Here is a 17,255-nt window from a genome sequence, read left to right on the forward strand (position 1 = left end):
GGCTTAAAATCTGATGTGGAAGAAATTCTCTGTTTTCTGTACACGTCGCCTGCCTGAGGTCAAATAAAACAAGGCGATCTCTGACGGCGAATCCCATCAAGTCTCTTTGGGTCGGAACCGCACTTTAATGAGCGCTGTTTGGCCTTTCCCTTTTGCTAATCTTTGGACAGTGACACAACATTCATGCTAATTATCTCGATTACACAGCAGGAAGGCACTACATCGCAGTTCTGAGGCAACAGTCGACGAGGGGTGGATTCATACAACCCCAAAGGCCTAATTATCTCTGTTGGTTCCCAATTAATCCATTAAGTTGTTTAGGCTCAGCTGCAAGACCTGAAGCACTGGGTTATATACCGATGCGTTGCACCACGGCGCAGCAGGGTTACGTGAGCTTTTGGGAAAGGAACAGAAAATATCCAAATTCCCCTTTTGTTTACCTTTAAAGCAACTTACGTAATGGGAATGGTTAAAGAAGAGTCAGACACATCGACGTAATGTTCCGAGTTAAACTAATTACGCTTCTATAAAATGAGCTGTAATGAATTTCAGGGCCGATTCCCCCCGCAGACCTATTTTATTTTTCATTTCAGCGTCTGGTCACGGCCTCTCAGCGTTCCGTGCCTGCTAGCGTTCCGCCTGATGAAGTTGCAGAGTCGGCCGTATGCAGAGCTGCCACCACGATATCCTCGGCCTGCGCGGCAGTCAATAATCATTTACGTGATAAGCCACTGGACTTGGGGGGGCTCAGAAAAGGCTTCAGGGCCAAAATGGGTTATGAGATTAATGGGCGTACAGGCTGGAGACGCGACGTTTGTTTACATGCTGCCAGTAAGCCCCCGGAACCGGCTGGTATGAAGGATCGTTTGGAGGCTTCAGCTGTCTTGTTTCACCAATATTGTGATTTTTTTCCTCTTCCCGCTTGATTCTTTCCCTACGAAGAGATAGTGAGCGCGATATTCATAGCTGTAGTGCGTGTTGGACGGGTTGGCATGGCTGCGTCCTAGTTGAAATATTATTTGGCAGGTTGTGCGCGGTTCCCTTGCGGGCACATGCAAATTTACAGGCACTTATAGCCATTGTTTTTAGTTTGTGCCATTTAGCTTTCTTTTAAGTCAATAAGGAGTCTGTACAAAAGCAGCGCAGCTTTATTCTCGTCTTATGTAACGCTCAGACTTCCTTGTTGTCTCTCGGGGGGATCCTGCGAGTAGATATGTAATAAGTTACTGCTCCCGGATATCCTCTCGCTCATTCACAAACGTCGCCCGGTGCGAATCTTAAAATCAAGATTTTCCTTGAAACGATTCACAAATGTGGCCCCAAAAACCAGGGAGTGGTGGACGACTGCGCTCCTCCAGTTTAGCACAAACAGTCCAGAAGAAGACAGAAATTCGGAAAAAAGAGCAGAAACACGCCTTAGCTATCTTCGCTACACGATACGACGGTGGTTGAATTCTTTTCTCTACTGCAAATATGTCTGAAATAAAAGAGAGAAAGTTTTTTTCCCAAGCCAGATATTGTCATCAAATTTTAAAACCGGTGGCACGTCAACTAAATGGGATCACCTCGAGCTGCTTTGAGGATGAGCACGTGGAGGTTACCTGTGCAATGATTCCGCAAGGACACGATGGCCGGTAGCCTGAAGAAATGTCTAAAATCCTTTTTGCATTAGCTATAAAATGATCTTTTCTGCAACAAGAACGACCTTCCAGCGTGTTTGTGGCCGTTATTGAGAGAGCAGCTGAAATTCAGACTGAAACCAACATTCTGAGAAGAACTAAAGTGATGAGAAACACAGACGGCAAGAGAATAAAACGCGGTTTGTTCGGGGTTTTCTTTCGCAGATTAATAGAGAAGGACCTTTTGAGACACGTGTGCCAGTGGAGTGAGTCCACCTCCACATCTTAACAGCTAAAAAAGTGTGTTTGTCAACGGCATTGTGGGAAATGAGGGCATCCTGCCTCAGGCTGTTGGTGTAATAGCTTCAGACTGAAATAGCTGCGGAGGACTGGGTCAAAGCAGGCAGCAACCAGAAGGCAAGGTGACCAAAAGTAACCAGAGAAGAAGAACAGACAGTAATCAGAGGTAACCGCTAATGCTAAAGGAAAAAAGCTCTTCATGTCACGATGGATGGATGGATGGATGGATGGATGGATGGATGGATGGAGGGGTGGAGGGATGGATGGATGGATGGATGGAGGGGTGGAGGGATGGATGGATGGATGGAGGGATGGAGGGGTGGAGGGATGGAGGGGTGAATGAATGGAGGGGTGGATGGATGGATGGATGGACGGACGGACAGAGGGAGGGAGGGAGGGATGGATGGATGTATGGAGGGATGGCTGGATGGATGGAGGGAGGGAGGGATGGATGGATGTATGGAGGGAGGGATGGACGGATGGATGGACGGATGGATGGATGGATGGACGGATGGATGGATGGATGGATGGATGGATGGATGGATGGATGGATGGATGGATGGATGGAGAGATATTCTGAAGGGTTTTCAGTTCCTTTAGCCAGTTCCTGGCTATAAGTGCTCATCCAAACCCAAATAAAAGATGGGGAGCGACACACTGTCCACCATTATGCTGTCGCGAGGTTTTTGTTTATTTGTTTGTTTGTTTGGGTTTTTTTCACAGAAGCTGTTGGAGGAAAAGTGCTGGCTGCTTGGCAACAGAACAAATGGAAAATGGTTCTGGGTGATTCTTATTTTCCAGATGATTAGCTGCATCAAAAATAATTGTTAGGAAGATCATTGGCCATAAAATTAATTATTAAGGCTGGAGCTTAATTGTATTTCCCTCTCTGCAAACGGTGCTAAGAGAATAAAAACAAACCAAAAAAGGTAGTTTTTAATTTCCTGATGGTTCAAACTACTCACCTGATGCAGATGTTAATCTCCACAGAAGCAGACGAAACTGTAATATCCAGTTTACAGATGTGTGGAATTCAGAGAATACTGTTCCCCTCTGTAATTAGATGCTAACAGATGCTAATGTCGCATAGTGTTAACGCCTGTTATGTAGCGGCTGGTTCCTCATCAAACATCCCTTCTGCTTTTACACCTTTTTTTCTCTGTCCAAACAGCTTCTGTGAACAGTCTCCTGGCCAATCACAGGATTTTATCCTGATTTCACTCTCTAACATATCTTCTTTTCCCTGCGTTGGGGTGTGTAGTGATACGCGTGCACGTTGAGGAGCCCAAAGCCACGTCGTGGGTGGACGGCCGGCCGAGGCGGCGATCCAGAGTCGATATTCAATGGCCCAGAAAACCCAAAGCGTCAGAATCTAACGACCTGGAAATAAGACAGTTGTTTGCGCCCACAAACCCACTTTTTCTGTTTTGACCAGCACGTTTTCATGTCCAACGTCAAACGGTGACAACGGTGGGCCACTCAGACGAGTTTTGTGTCGCTTTCTTAAATGTCTGGGCTCACCACGATGCCGTTCCTCAAATGTTCGATGGCCACAGACCTCATTGGTCTTTATTGATGCAGTTGAAAGAGACCTTTCCATTTTAATTAAATTCTGGGGACCATTGAAACCGAGTCAGGATCTTGCTCAAAGGTTCTAATTAACCATCTGAATTCTGATCGGCGCATCGTTATTGGAAAACTGGTGCGGAGGACAGGCACAAACTTCCCCCGGGGACGCCAGGAAGGGATTGAAATGTGGCTTTGAGGTGCAGTCAGTAGCTTCCAGTTAGCATCACTTTAGTGATCAAGCTGTTCTGTGAATTCTCTGATGAGCCTTGAAGCTCTGGAACCTGGAACCAGCGTTTGTGTTCGGAAAAGATGTTAAAATTGGAAATGTTTATTTAATCTATATCATAGGATGATAACAGGTTGAGTCTTCAGTTAGCCGTTAGCTAGAAATCAAAGCCAGACGTGTGTCTATTGTGTCGACATTTTTGGTTCTTCCTTCATTATTTCAAATGCACGAGAAAATCACATTTCTGACATTCATCAGGTTTATAAAGCATTTTCCCAGATTTATAAAAAAGTCATTGAAACGGCGACGTCTTCAACATTAGCATCCCAGCATATAGCACGTTACTTCTTTCTTTTTTCATTTCCACCTGTGAAATAGACAACAATAAAGATTAAATAAAGCTTAATCCTGTTTGTTGTTCTGCATCCAAAACCAGAGAAAAATCTCCATCTCTCTTAAGAGAAAGACAAAAATGAAGAAGAATATAGGCGCCGCCGTCCCGCATCGATTTGCATTTGATCTCCCAAAGCTGGATAATCATGGCTGAGTAAATAGCTATTATTCCCACCGTATAAACAGAGACTCGGCTAAACAAATGCCCTCCTCTGGCCCCGCCTGCTGTAATGGAATCACAAACAGGATTTGATCATAACAGGGGTTAGAGGTCAGGAGCTGTCTGGAACGTCAACAAAAGAAGCCTCTTCTTCTGGGAGGCTTTTCCAACGCGTCTCCTGAACGCAGCGGCACAAACGTGGGAGCACCGGGAGGGGCGAGTGTAGCGGACGGCCCCGAACAGCCGCTCGGCTGTCAACAGCACGCAGATCACATGGACTTAAGCTCATAAACACACGGAGCCTCCCCGTGGAGCGCTCAGGGCCTCGCCCGCTCCGTTCCGTGGTTAACTGTCTCTGGGTGTCAAATCCTTCATCCTGACGATGGAGACGCCCACGGAGGAGAATCGCTGCGTCTCTGCTTTTCTATGGCGGCGGCTGTCGGCGGCGGGCAGAGCCGATGAGTGAGTCAGTGGTGGTTAACTCCGGCGCTAATGCTCCGTGGCAGGTGCACAGGTTTTCTTCAGCTCTGCTTAAGGCACTGGAGGGGTGGGCTGGGGTAGGTGGGGGCGGGTGTGTGTGTGTGTGGGGGGGATGGGGGGGCAATTTAAAGGAGGTTATTTAAAAACACGGCGAGGCAAAAGAGGGGTGGAGGAGGGCGGCGAAACCCATCAGATGGGGAAAGAGGTCATCGCAGGGTGGAAGGAGCGGGGGAGGCGAGATGGAGCGAAGACGTCGGGCTGGAGCGCCGTTCGGTGTTAGCTAACATAAATCTTAGATGGAATTCCGTCCTCCGAAGGCGTCCCTCCAGGTTGTCCGTGGACTTAGATGATTTTCTTTTATGGGGGAAGGGGGCAAACGTGGTGGGCAAAATTGAAATGTTGATAACTGTAAAGTGTCCGCACAAAGCTGAAATCCATATCCAGCCCCCCACCCCCCCTCCATCCCCCGTGGGCCCGTCTGGATTAAACCTGCGCGTGAGACGATCTCAAACGTGCGTGGTTACAGGGCGTATTGGTTTCGTGTTCCCAGCTGCAGGCGCCCGGTGGTGTCACGACGGTTCAGCTCAACCAGCAGCGCCGCCTTTTAGCCGCTGAGCCTATCTTAGCGTGCCGAGCGATTCCGCTACATGATGCTAGAAGGTTTGCGTCTTTCAGCACCTCGGCTCCGTTTTGAGCCATAGAAGCTGCTGGAGCCAAAGGAACTTTCTGTATCTACGGTTTCCAGTGACTTTGGTTGTTACAACAGGTCCACGATCGTTACCCTGATAAGTTACTCCAGAGAAGTGAACTCCTAGCTATCAGCATATTAGAGATTACACCAGTAACAGGTTAGCAGTGTGGGCGGAGAGGTAGCGGACTAATTCATCTGCATAGCAAGTACGCTAATTTGGTTGCGTTTCTGTTTTCTGCTTCTCTCTCTTTTCTTTTCCAGCTCTGACCTTTATTAGCTCGATAACAGACCTCGTTAATATTCAGCCCTCTACAGTGGAACCTCAAACAACGTGTTCATGCTCGTTTTGGTGTCCAACGTGCCAGAAAAATGCCTTAAATTCTACAACACCGAACGCCGCGCTCCGTATTTTAGCGCGCCATCCGGTGCACTTCGGAATGCTTCATTTGAATATCAACTCCCCGGGAAACCAGGGAAAGTGGGTGGGAAAGGGGTGGGGGGTTGTTCACAGAGGCGTGCGTGCTTGTGTGTGGCGGTGGGGTCGATGCCGCCAAACAACAGAAAGCAGAATTCCGCTGTGCCGAGCGTGTGATGTCTCGGCACGCTTGCATTTTTTGGAATTGGGTCAGACTGGGGGCGCCCACGGCCCCCACAGCCTGTGTGTTGGTGGTTAATCAGGAGGGCGAGGTGGTGACTGATTAGGCGTCATCAGCGATGTGGCAGCATACAGATGTTTCCCAGAACTGATTTAACAACGCAAAAGAGCGCGGCGGCGGCGGCAGTTCATCTCGGCAGAGCTCGAGATGGTTTATTTGTCAGCTTTCATTTGAATTTTTAATCTCTTATTTGTTGTTACTCATAAAATGCCCGACTGGATTCAATCCTACGGGCAATCCTGGTGGAAATCCATCAGGAAGAATCGATGCCTGGTTATGGAACGCCTCTATGTTCCTCCTGACTTCCTGTTGTGTGAACTGCTTCCCGGGAACGTGAATGAAAATAGCCTCGCAGCAAAAGCATCAACATGTGATCCCCCCCCCCCCGGTTTCCCCTGACGACAGCGTAGAGGACCGGGACGGCCGTGTTGTTTTTGGAATAGTAAGGGAGGAACGGGAGCACAAATGTGTAGAACAGATTGGAAATGACACAAGAAGAAAAAAATCAATTAGCACGGCCGGTCGGAACAATGAAGACGAGACCGCCGTCGCTCCTTCAGAGAAAAACGCACTTAGCGATCGGCCCAGCAGATGGCGGAGCACATTTGGTCTGAGGGAGGGAGGAAGCGTGGGGGGGCGGGAAGAGAGGGGAAGAGATCTCTTTCCCGGCGTTCTGGTTTCTTGCTTGACTGATCGCACGATGGGAAGAACGGACTCGTGGGAGGGGTTTCTCTCCCCGCCGGTGTCAGGCTGCTCTTAGATGAGATTATTTCTGGGTGTGTGTGTGTGTGTGGGGGGGGGGGGGTAGCGTTGGGTCTCCGGGTCAGTCTTTGCACGCCCGTGCAGGTGAGGCTGCCCGGTTCCCGCCGTCGTTCCATGTCTGCGTGATGGAAGTGAAGGGTCTGGTTCTGCTGGGCCGCACAGACGCTGTTTTTGACCCACGCTGTGCCCCATATGGTCCCACTCGGGAGGAGAAGGAGCCGGAACGCCGTCGCTTTGAGACCCCCCCCGTGCCCTTTCTGTCATCGCTGTCCAGTTTTAGAAGTTTTTCGAAGAACAAGTGTTTCGATCCCCGTTGTTTGTACGAGAAAAGGCAGCGACAATTAAAATATCACCTAAAACGAAGAAGAAATGAACCCAGGTGATCCCAAGTCACCTTTGACCCTATAAAATGCCCCACGTTCGCTCGCTCCGTGTCCGCCTAGTGACAACCTGCAGGAAATGTGATCAGTTCCCCCACTTTGTTTTCAAAAAGTAATGGAAACGTTTTAAAACAAGCAGGGTTGACGTTGGAAATGCAGAAGAAGCTGCAGTTCCCATCGTCGGCCACTAGTTGGCTAATATAAAACGCCGCTCGGAAGCCATTTCGACTTTGTAATTATGCTCAAAGACATTTGGACATGTGGACGGACATCAAACCGCTGACCTTTGCATCGAACCCTCACCTTAATTATGACCAAGCACAGGTGCTGACACTGTGGCGCCGCGACGGGCAGAACTGGTGACAGTTACGCGACACGCGAAACGGCGCCGTTCAGTAAAACCGGTGAACAACGACCGATGCAAAGGACTCATTACGGAAGCGGGACAAGAAAAGAAACAGTTGAAATAAAGGAACCAAGGCACGCTCCTCGGAGGCAAAGCGCTGCACGCCAGCGGAGGAGCGGCCAAAAGCGCCTCGTCCGTGTGACGTCTCCAAGCTTCCATCCGTTTGCATCCGAGCGCTCGATCAAGCGTGACTGACACGTGTGGCCACCGGCGTGCTGCCGCGGGCGGTTCCACTTCCATCCTCCTGCTCTGATGAAAAAGCCTTCGCGTCTAAGTGATCTAACCTCGAGGCGCGGCCGCGGCGCCGACCACGCCGCTCTGCTGCCTTTTAGCTTCATCCTCCCCATCAAAGCTTTTTTTATTATTTTCTCTTTTTCAAGTAGTGATTTTGTTCTGCGAATAATTAAAGAGAAAAAAATAGTGTGACAAATGACAGATTGTTTGGGGTTTTTTATCCCTGAAGGTTGCAAATGGCATAATATTCCAGCTTTTCTTTAGCATCATACGCTCCCTCTCCGTGAAGACTCAAGGGCGATTGTTATTCCCGGTCACGGGCAGGCCTGCTGGAATTGGAACTCTCCCGTTGTTTGCTCTGCGTTTGTGAAAGTGAGTGTGTTTGGTCAGGCACATTATAAAAACAAGCGGATAATAAGGGTTAGCAGGCGCGATAAGCCATAATATCGTGTAAACTGGCAGCAGGGGTAGTTTAAGCCGATCTTATGCTAATGTTGCTGCAAGTGACTGTCGGCAACAGGAACAACACAAACATCTTCACATGTGCCTAAAACCACAAAATCGTTGCGTGCGGCTACAACGTGTGCTAAGAACACCAAAAAACACGCGTCAACGCAGTTTTTTAAGTCATGGTTACTTCAACATTATATGGACGAAAAAGAATCTTCAAAACGATACAAATTCATGTCGTACCTGCATTTAACTTGTTAAAATAATGGTAATTCTAAAAAACAGCCCCAACCTAGTTCCCCCACGATGATTGTGGTTGCTAGGCAACCTGACATTGCTGCCATTCACACATTCCTAGCGAAAACACCGACGCCTCCGTCTGGACAAACCCGGGCGGGCTGCGACCCGCCGCGGTCTCGTTGCGTCCCAGCTCGGTTGCTAATCCTACCGAGACCATCGCGCCCCTACGGTCACTCTGGAGGTGTTCCGTCTGTCGAGCTGCCAGCCACAGCTGCTAGCCCGTGCAGCGCTAGCCCGTGCAGCGCTAGCCCGACAGCTACACAGGCTTTTTTTTTGTTTTCGCCCGAGGCCGACCGTCTCCGGCATCCTCGAGAACAAAAGCAAAAATGGTTAATTAAGCGTGGAAAGACCTCACAGCCTGACGTCGGAGGCCTTAACCCTCTTTGTCACTTTTCATCTGCGAAGCATCTTAACACACTTCACGCCGCACTGGCTGTGCTACATTAGCGGTTTCACTCCCAGAGAAAAGAGGGTAAAGTCATTTGATTATTATGTTTTTTTTAGCATGTCTAATTAGCAACAGTGACATTTAGCAACGTATCTGCCTTTATTTATCTATATATCTGGAAGCATCCGTGTCTCCTCGTGGGGCCGTCTCCACCTCCCTCACCACCCTCCGTTTCCCCTCTTTTTATCGCCCAATCGAATGCGGCGAGTATGCGAAGCAGTTCTAAAATATATAATGAGGTCATTTGCATGAGACTGCAGATTTGGTGACCTTTGCTTTTGCCAATAATTACTGTAAGACCCATCTCTGTCTGTCATCAGCGCGGATGTGGCAGCGACCTCTCGGCACTCGTGAAAGGTTAGCTGGAGGCTTGTGTCTGGACTTATGAAAAAGCCTGAGGAAAATGTCATTAGAGATGGGGGGGGGGACACTCGGAATTAACAGTTGGAAATTCAATCAAGGTGGCTTTAAGGATGGAGGGAGTGCACGTGTCTGTGTGCATGGGGTGTGTTGTTTTCCAACGGAAGGGCTGTAAAATCCAACCCCCCCAGGGTCTAAAAATCCCTCCTGTGACAGTGCAGGACATGATTGACAGCATTGGGGGAGGGGGGGTGTTAATGAGTTGTTAATGTCGTTAATGCGTCATGTTGCTGGTTTTATAGCAACGTTTTGGGGTTTTCCTGATGAGTAAACCTGAGCGGATCCCAGCAGATCAGGCGGATTATTCTCCAAAACATTATTTTTGCGCTCCTTCTCCTCTAATCAATCATGAAATCATCCCCCCGCCGACTCGGGACGCACTTTTAATTGGCTGCGCCGGCTTATTGGGCGCCGCAGTGTGCAGTGCTCGGCGCGGCGAGCTGGGGAGGCCGCTCGGGCGGGCGCGGGGGGCGGCAGCGGGGGTGACGGGGTGGCGGGCGTGCACAGGCAGAGCGGAGCACTAACATCAGAGGCTCTGTTTTGTGCTCTTGGTTCTAGTCGCAGCGGCGCGTCACGTTTCACCTGCCGGACGGCTCTCAGGAGAGCTGCAGTGACAGCGGTCTGGGAGAGCACGAGCCTGTAGGCAGTGGCTCCCTCCTCACACAACCTCTCCCTCTGGTGCAGGCGCAGGACGACTTCTACGAGCAAGCCTCCCCGGATAAGAGGACCGAAGCTGACGGCAACTCCGATCCCAACTCTGGTGAGTTCCGATCGGACACTGACGCGTCCCCAAATGCACGTGCATGCTCAGTATCCGCCTCTTTCTTTGTGCATACACGTCTAATAGCATCCGCTAGTTCTTGTCAACTCTTGAACTACCACTGTTAGCTCGATGCTAATCTGAGGAGACTGTTGCCAAGAGACGGGTTAAAGGTCGCGAGCGAGTTAAGCGGCGGTAACAAAACCGTCTCAGCAACACCTCTGTGTGCCAAATATCAATTCATTTGGCGTCGATTCACCACTCAAGTAGGTTTCTGGCGGAGACAAGAGCAGGTCATTCATTTCTCAGTTAATCATCCAGACTTGTTCATCCTCCCCGGAGCAAACCTGGGCCTCCCATAGGCTCCCCCACCTATTTGTGAAACTCATTTGATTTATTTAGAGATGATTTCCCAGTTGGAGTTCTTTGTGCTCCGTCGAAGACGTTAACTTCCCACCATTTCTGGTGGGAGCGTACATCTCCGACCCAGTTCTTCTCATTTTATCATTAAGAGGTGAAACGTGTGCAGAGATCAACCGCATCGCCTCCAGATTGATGCCAGCTAGCCTTTTCCAGGGTGGAGCAGGCTGCACTCTGCTATTGCAAGTGTGCGTCTGTTTGTGTGCACGTGTGTCTGTGATTTCACACACCAACAAAGTGGAGTTGGCAAATGTATCCGGCCAGACCTTCTGATTCGTGGTGTTCACGATTGAATGGAGCGGCGCATGGCCCAGCTACACGCAGCTGGACAGCAACAGACCGGCTAGCTCCTTCAATTCAGCTAAAGGCTATTATGCTAGCTCCTTCAATCCAGCTAAAGGCTATTATGCTAGCTCCTTCAATTCAGCTAAAGGCTATTAGGCTAGCTCCTTCTTTTACCACCAACATCTGTAGACATTCAAAACATTTTGTTAAGTATCATTTTGTTAGCATTTACGTTCAAAAAGTCGCCAGTAATTGATCCTTTTCATGATCGATCTTTCAATACGTTCATGTCACAACTGTCCCTTTGTTGCCAAATGACTGTAGAAAATCAGGCGAATGAATGAATGAATAAATGAACGAATGAATGAATATGGTTTTAAACACGCAACAGTGGGTTGTGGCTTGATCTGCTTCATTATAATCGCACTATTAATAGCAACAACACTCCTCTTTGATTATGGGCTGTTAAATTCGATAAATAATATTAATTTTATTATTATGTTGTGAGCGATGGACTTTAAGATGCTAATTGTGTGAACTCAAGTGTAGAACGAGGTTTTGAATCCCCTCATATAATCACTAACACACACACACGCACGCGCGCACACTGTCTGATTGGAAGATATGTGACAGTGCTAAGTTGTAAGTCGACTCACAAATGATCTCCTAAAGGAGCTGGAAGATGGATGGATGGATGGATGGATGGATGGATGGATGGATGGATGGATGGATGGATGGATGGATGGATGGATGGATGGATGGATGGATGGATGGATGGATGGATGGATGGATGGATGGATGGATGGATGGATGGATAGATAGATAGATAGATAGATAGATAGATAGATAGATAGATAGATAGATAGATAGATAGATAGATAGATGTCAAGTCTAACTTTTATAAAAGTTTTAAAAGGCTGACGACATTCTCTCAATTTTCTAGAGAAAAAGAGACGTCAATATCGTGACTCTATGAGTCTTATGGCCACGACGCTGCTGGTTCTGATAATGATTGGCTTAAAGGTCAAGAGCATTTTGTAAGAGCACTTTTGTCAAAGCTCATAAATTTTTACAATTCTCAAAACAGCACTTACAATTAGTGCTGGTAAAAAGGCTGTTAGGAGGTAGGAAGCAAAAGGGAGCTGCTTCCTGTTCTGATCTCCTGGCCTCCGTGTTCGGGCTCCCTGGACACAACATGCTACAACATGCTAACGCTGAGATTTTGGGTTCAGGAAACATCCTAAATCTAAAAACACTGTTTCCTGTGACCTGAGAACAGGAAGGTTTGTGTTGAATGAAATGTGTGTGTTTGAATCTGCCCACACACACACACACACACACACATCCACAGCTTGCCAGCCACAGATAAAGTGTGCGCTTCAGCTGAAATCAAACAAAATCTGCCGATCTGGCACCTTCCCAGGAGATTCTCGTGAGCTCGTGAACGTGACATCAAACATGCAACAGTCAGAAAATAAAACCAAATTTATCCGACTCGCGTCGCTATTAGAAACACTGTAGCTCATTCAGACACTCTCTGTCTCCCTCACTGGTTTGCATGGAGCTGTGTGTGTGTGTCTGTGTGTGTGTGTGCAGCTGAAATGAGGTTTGGAGTAATACAAACACTGTAAATGACACCTGTGGACTCACTCATCAAGCAGTGAACCTCCGTGAGATCCTGACTCCTCGTGCACGTGATCCTACCGCCACTTTAGTGCTTCAATGTGTGGTGACGTTAAAGTTATTGACAATGAAACAAACGTGTATCCAGAACTTCTGTTCAGCTTTGACTGATGAGCTGTGAGATGTTCAGGCAGGAATTTCATCTTTTCTGGCTCCTGCCAGCTGGAGAAAAACTCCCAATCTTCTCTGCTCCCGCGGCGTTTGAGAGCCTTTACGTGACCCCCAGCCGAGCGCAGCCGTTTGAAGACTCACGTTAGAAGTTCGAGTTGGAGCATTAGCATTGTAACGTTCCCAATGGGCAAGGATGGGGGGCTAACTTCCCCAACAACCTCAAAGTCTTGGATCACATCAGCAGTCGGGCGTTTCGGATCTGATGACCTCAAATATCATCGCTCGGTCCTGGATGAGCGAAATAATGAACGTTCCTGCGCTTTAGCCGCGCTCCTGTTCCCCTCGCGATGCTTCTGACAAGCTCCGTTCAACACCGAGTTATTTAAAAGTAACGTTTTTAAGATATTTCTATAGGCTCGGGCTTGTCATCTGAAATGGAGCCGTTTAGCAGCAGCTCCGCAGTTGTTTAAACTTCAAAAGATTTATTTGTCTTTTTTTTTTCTTTCCGGACGGTTGTTTACTCGTCCTCTCCTTTTCTATGTTAATCGCGCTGTCTGCAAATCATCTTTGGCTGACACTGAACGTTGCTAATGTACTATAATTAAACTTGCTTGTGAGCAGGAGGGCGGCGTTGTGCTAACAGCCGCTCTCATTGACAGACATCAAAGGCGGCCCGAGTCTATATCATCTAAAGAGCTCTTCTTATGTCGCCATCCGGGAGGTGCAAATATCACCGCCGGCGACGACACTTATCAGCGGACAACGGCAGTTTCTTTTGTTGTTGTTGTTGTTTTTTAAGCTGTCAAAAACGTTTTAAGATGTTTCAAATGATGATTGTTGTAAATAAGCAAAGTGAGCTAGAAAATTAAAACCGCGAACGCCAGCGAGGACACGGAACCCATCGATTGACCTCTTAATAAATGTAAAAAAAAGATTTTCTTTAAAGCGTGTTGGTGGTGGGGACAAAGCCAGCAGGGAAAGAGAGGAGGTAAGTGGACGGAAGGGGGGGGGGGGTGTTCGGGGACCTGGTGGAGAAGGACAAAATGCTCAAATGCAGGATTGTAATGTTTTCTACCATGAAAATGGAACCACTTTAGCCATTAATTATTGAAGCACAGGAGAGGCTGGATCATTCCCTCGATGAGGCCTTCTGTTCCGCACCGCTTTGAATCAAACATCAAACACCCAAGTCCCGAATCTGCCCAGGATTTGCTTATGAAACACAAATGAACGCTTATTTCACCCATTAATGGACCAAAAAGCCCACAATACTGAATTTAGAAGCAAAACTTCGGCGAAGAAAGTCACATCATCAGCAAAGATGCAACGAAAAGTCTTTTTCTAACGTACATTTAACCTGGATCCACTCAGTTTAACGCAGGTGGTGGAAGCGGCCACGGGTCCCGTTGAAGCCGTGTTTCCACGGCGATCCGTCTCTGGCTGGAAGAAACCTGGTAGAAGCTACAGCAGCTAATCAGTGCTCATTAGCACGTTAAGAGCAGCAGCACATACTTGATTCACCACTGCAAAAGGGATTTTCTGGGCTTTAGCAGTCGCGTCTTATTATAACTCTTTTGGAACCGATGCGTTCATAAGTGGAGTTAACAAAGTGCAGCTCATCGCTCTTACGTTGGAGCTAACGGGCAGCAGAGCGTCAGGAGACAGGAGACGTCTACTGTGAACAGCTTTCTGGAATAAGCTACAAGTGGAAACACATGTTTGTCTGACAGCAAACCTGGACATTTTATTTCCTGCCAGTCGACATGTCACCACGGGGGCGAAGAGTGCAAATGAAGGTGAAAACGTAAACAGGAAAGTTGTGAGAACAACAACAGAGGTGAAGAAGGAGTCGAGCCCAGAGAGGAGCTGGAGCTCAAAGGCTCATTAATGATCATCTGAAGTAAAGTATTAAGCAGATTCGTTGTGTTTGCAGGCTGGTTTTGCATAATTACTGTTAGTAAAGGTGAATATTCCCATACCGATTTATTTGGGGGGGCGTCAGGGTTAATCCATATAATTACTGGGAATGTTAACAAGTGGAAAAAAGATACACAAACAGAAAAACAGTAAAGAGAAAACATGCTGCTTCAATCAAAACTGTGAAAACTTGTTTTTTTTCTGGTATGTTTATAAATGTTGTGTACATTTTCCTTAGATTCCCAGGGGGAAAAACTATCTAGAAGGTTGGGGGGTGAATTTGTAGAGCAAGTAGTTCCGCTTTTCTTTTGCAAGTGGAAGGATGGAAAGATCAGAAGGCATCTGTTGGTGTGGGCTGCAGTCAGAACAGTCAGAAAGCTCCCAGAGAGATTTGGTCATGCGTAATTACCTAACCTGCTGCTATTAGAGCTGTGTTTGCGCAGCCCCTGCTCCACCTCTCCATCCAAGCATACGGACCAGCCACGTTGGTGAGCCCGCTGCTGCTGCAGGGCCGAAAGACCAGCTAAATCCTGACAGACCTCCAGAAATCTTGTGAACTGCAGCTGGGAAAGAGGACTGGGAAGATCTCCTGAGCCCTCCGTAGGTGGCCTCTGACGCCGACTGGCAAATATATCGTATCGCCACGATCTTGCTAGCGCCGCCATTTTGGCTCCCTGTTATCTGCTGAAATACATACCGCTGTGCCTTTATGAGCTTCTGATGGCACAAAATTGGACGATTTAAGTGCTTCTTGTCAATAGAGAAAGCGACACATTGAAACGCTGAAGCGTGTGCCAGCAGATTTGTTGTTTCTGTAGTACAGATGCCCGGCCATCGAGTGTTCCGAGTAAACAAATACCAGGCTGTTACTCAGTCTGGCAGCCGCCCGACCACCGCAGTCATGGACAGTCGGCGTTGCCAGTGAGATGGTGGGGAGCCAGAACAGGAGACGGATGTCGCAGATCCGACAGTGACAAACCTGTTTGCATAGCTCTAAATCAACTTGAAAAATGAACGCGCAGGTCGCAAAGTCGTGTCTCCCCCCGCCTTGAACACGGCCAAGAGACGTGCTCCGTCTCGGATTTTTACGTTTTTACCTGCCAAAAGCTGAATGAGGAAGAGCGTCTCACCCTCGCCATGTGGAGACTATGTCCAGACGTATTCTCAGAAAGGTCCCCTTCAGTCCACTGTTGCTGTGTGTAGCGGAGGTGGTGGTGGTGGTGGGGGGGGGGGGGGGGGGGTCATGTGTTCTCCTCTTGATACCCAAATCCCATTGTGTGAGGAGGAAGCAGCAGGTTGAGAGTGGCTCGGGCCCTCCGACCAATCCTGTTGGTGGGTGGCATGGATTCATAAATCAGGGAGCGGTGTTAATCTCTCTCAGGTATTGGCGAGCCAGCCTTCAGTAAATATGTTGCCCCAGGATAGAATGGGGTTTAAAGGATTTCTGTCTCCAAAGAAAAATTAGGCAGGAGCTTCACAAGTGAGCTAAATGGAAATGCTTGCTGGAGCATCCACAGAGAGCAAGGCGCCGCTGTCAGCTAGTAAACAGCGTCTGAGGCGAGCCTCAGTCATTACGGTGTCGGCTGTTGCCAACAGCCAGGATGAGCAGACGCTTCGGTTGATGAAGAGCATCTTCTCTGCTGATGATTAGCCACAATGGGGATGAGAAGAAAAACACAACCGTTGTATCATCAGGTTGGTTATGACAATTGTTTTCTATGATAATAACACTTAAGATATTATGCAAGATTTGAGAGCACTCAGCCATAGATGCTACGATGTTAAAGGCACAAATTAGAAAGACGCGACTTGACTGTTGTTACCCAGTGGTTGTTCTCTTCCTCTTTGTGAATGGGCACTGATTGGGCTGGTCTGTAATGACTCACTACTGCCCCTCATGGCACATCCGGTATTACAAAAGCTGTTGGTCATTAGCTGGTTGTCTTCCCTGCAGTGTCCCCCCGGGATTGGGGCATCCTGGCATCAATATTATTGCTTTTAATGCAGGATGCTTGTCTCACTGGTACTAAGTTTAAAGATTTGGTTTGAGATTCAGCTTCTTGTTTAGGGGACAATGACATTTACTTAAAACGATATCTAACTTTAAGAGCCAGGTGGAGCCATTTTGGTGCCCAAGGCACCAAAGATGACCTCTTGGTCATCTTTGTTGCAATGGAAATTTTGCATTATTTCATCATAGTTAGCCTCTAGCTAGCACAAATGAAAAGCGACACCACATTTTTTAAAAGCGTCCTAGGTGTTGCCTATTTTTTTACTTGATTTTTTCTTTTTCTTTTTAAAAAGAAGACCCAAGGCTTTTTAATGAAAGAAAAATAATGCTTCAGTAGAGAAAATGTAGAAAAATCACTGGGCAGAAATACTAACTGTAAAACACCACTTTTCAGTCTAATTATGTATAACAACGAAAGACTATTTTAATTTGAAATTTCAAAATGATCCCTTCAGTCAGTTAATCTGTTTTCCGCAGCTTTTTTGTCATGCTTTATACCTGCAGGGCGTCTTCCATTTTAAAGAGGAATTAAAAAGGTCATAGAACCAATCATTTTCACATAAAAAAAGACAAA

General features: G+C 47.7%; 1 protein-coding gene across 3 annotated transcripts in view; it reads left to right on the top strand.

Annotated features, from left to right (window-relative positions):
- Positions 1 to 17,255, top strand: part of pcdh9 (protocadherin 9) — a 135,208-nt gene that overhangs the window by 88,518 nt on the left and 29,435 nt on the right. Inside the window, exon 4 of one of the 3 annotated variants that reach the window (XM_029846194.1) lies at positions 10,053 to 10,254. The exons of 1 other annotated variant lie outside the window; for it this stretch is intronic. In XM_029846194.1, coding sequence (XP_029702054.1) covers positions 10,053 to 10,254 — 202 coding nt within the window. The remainder of the gene's footprint in view (positions 1 to 10,052; positions 10,255 to 17,255) is intronic. One more of the 3 variants, XM_029846195.1, reaches the window with a different exon arrangement.

The sequence above is a fragment of the Takifugu rubripes genome, chromosome 13 (assembly GCF_901000725.2).
Source record: "Takifugu rubripes chromosome 13, fTakRub1.2, whole genome shotgun sequence".
NCBI lineage: Eukaryota > Metazoa > Chordata > Actinopteri > Tetraodontiformes > Tetraodontidae > Takifugu > Takifugu rubripes.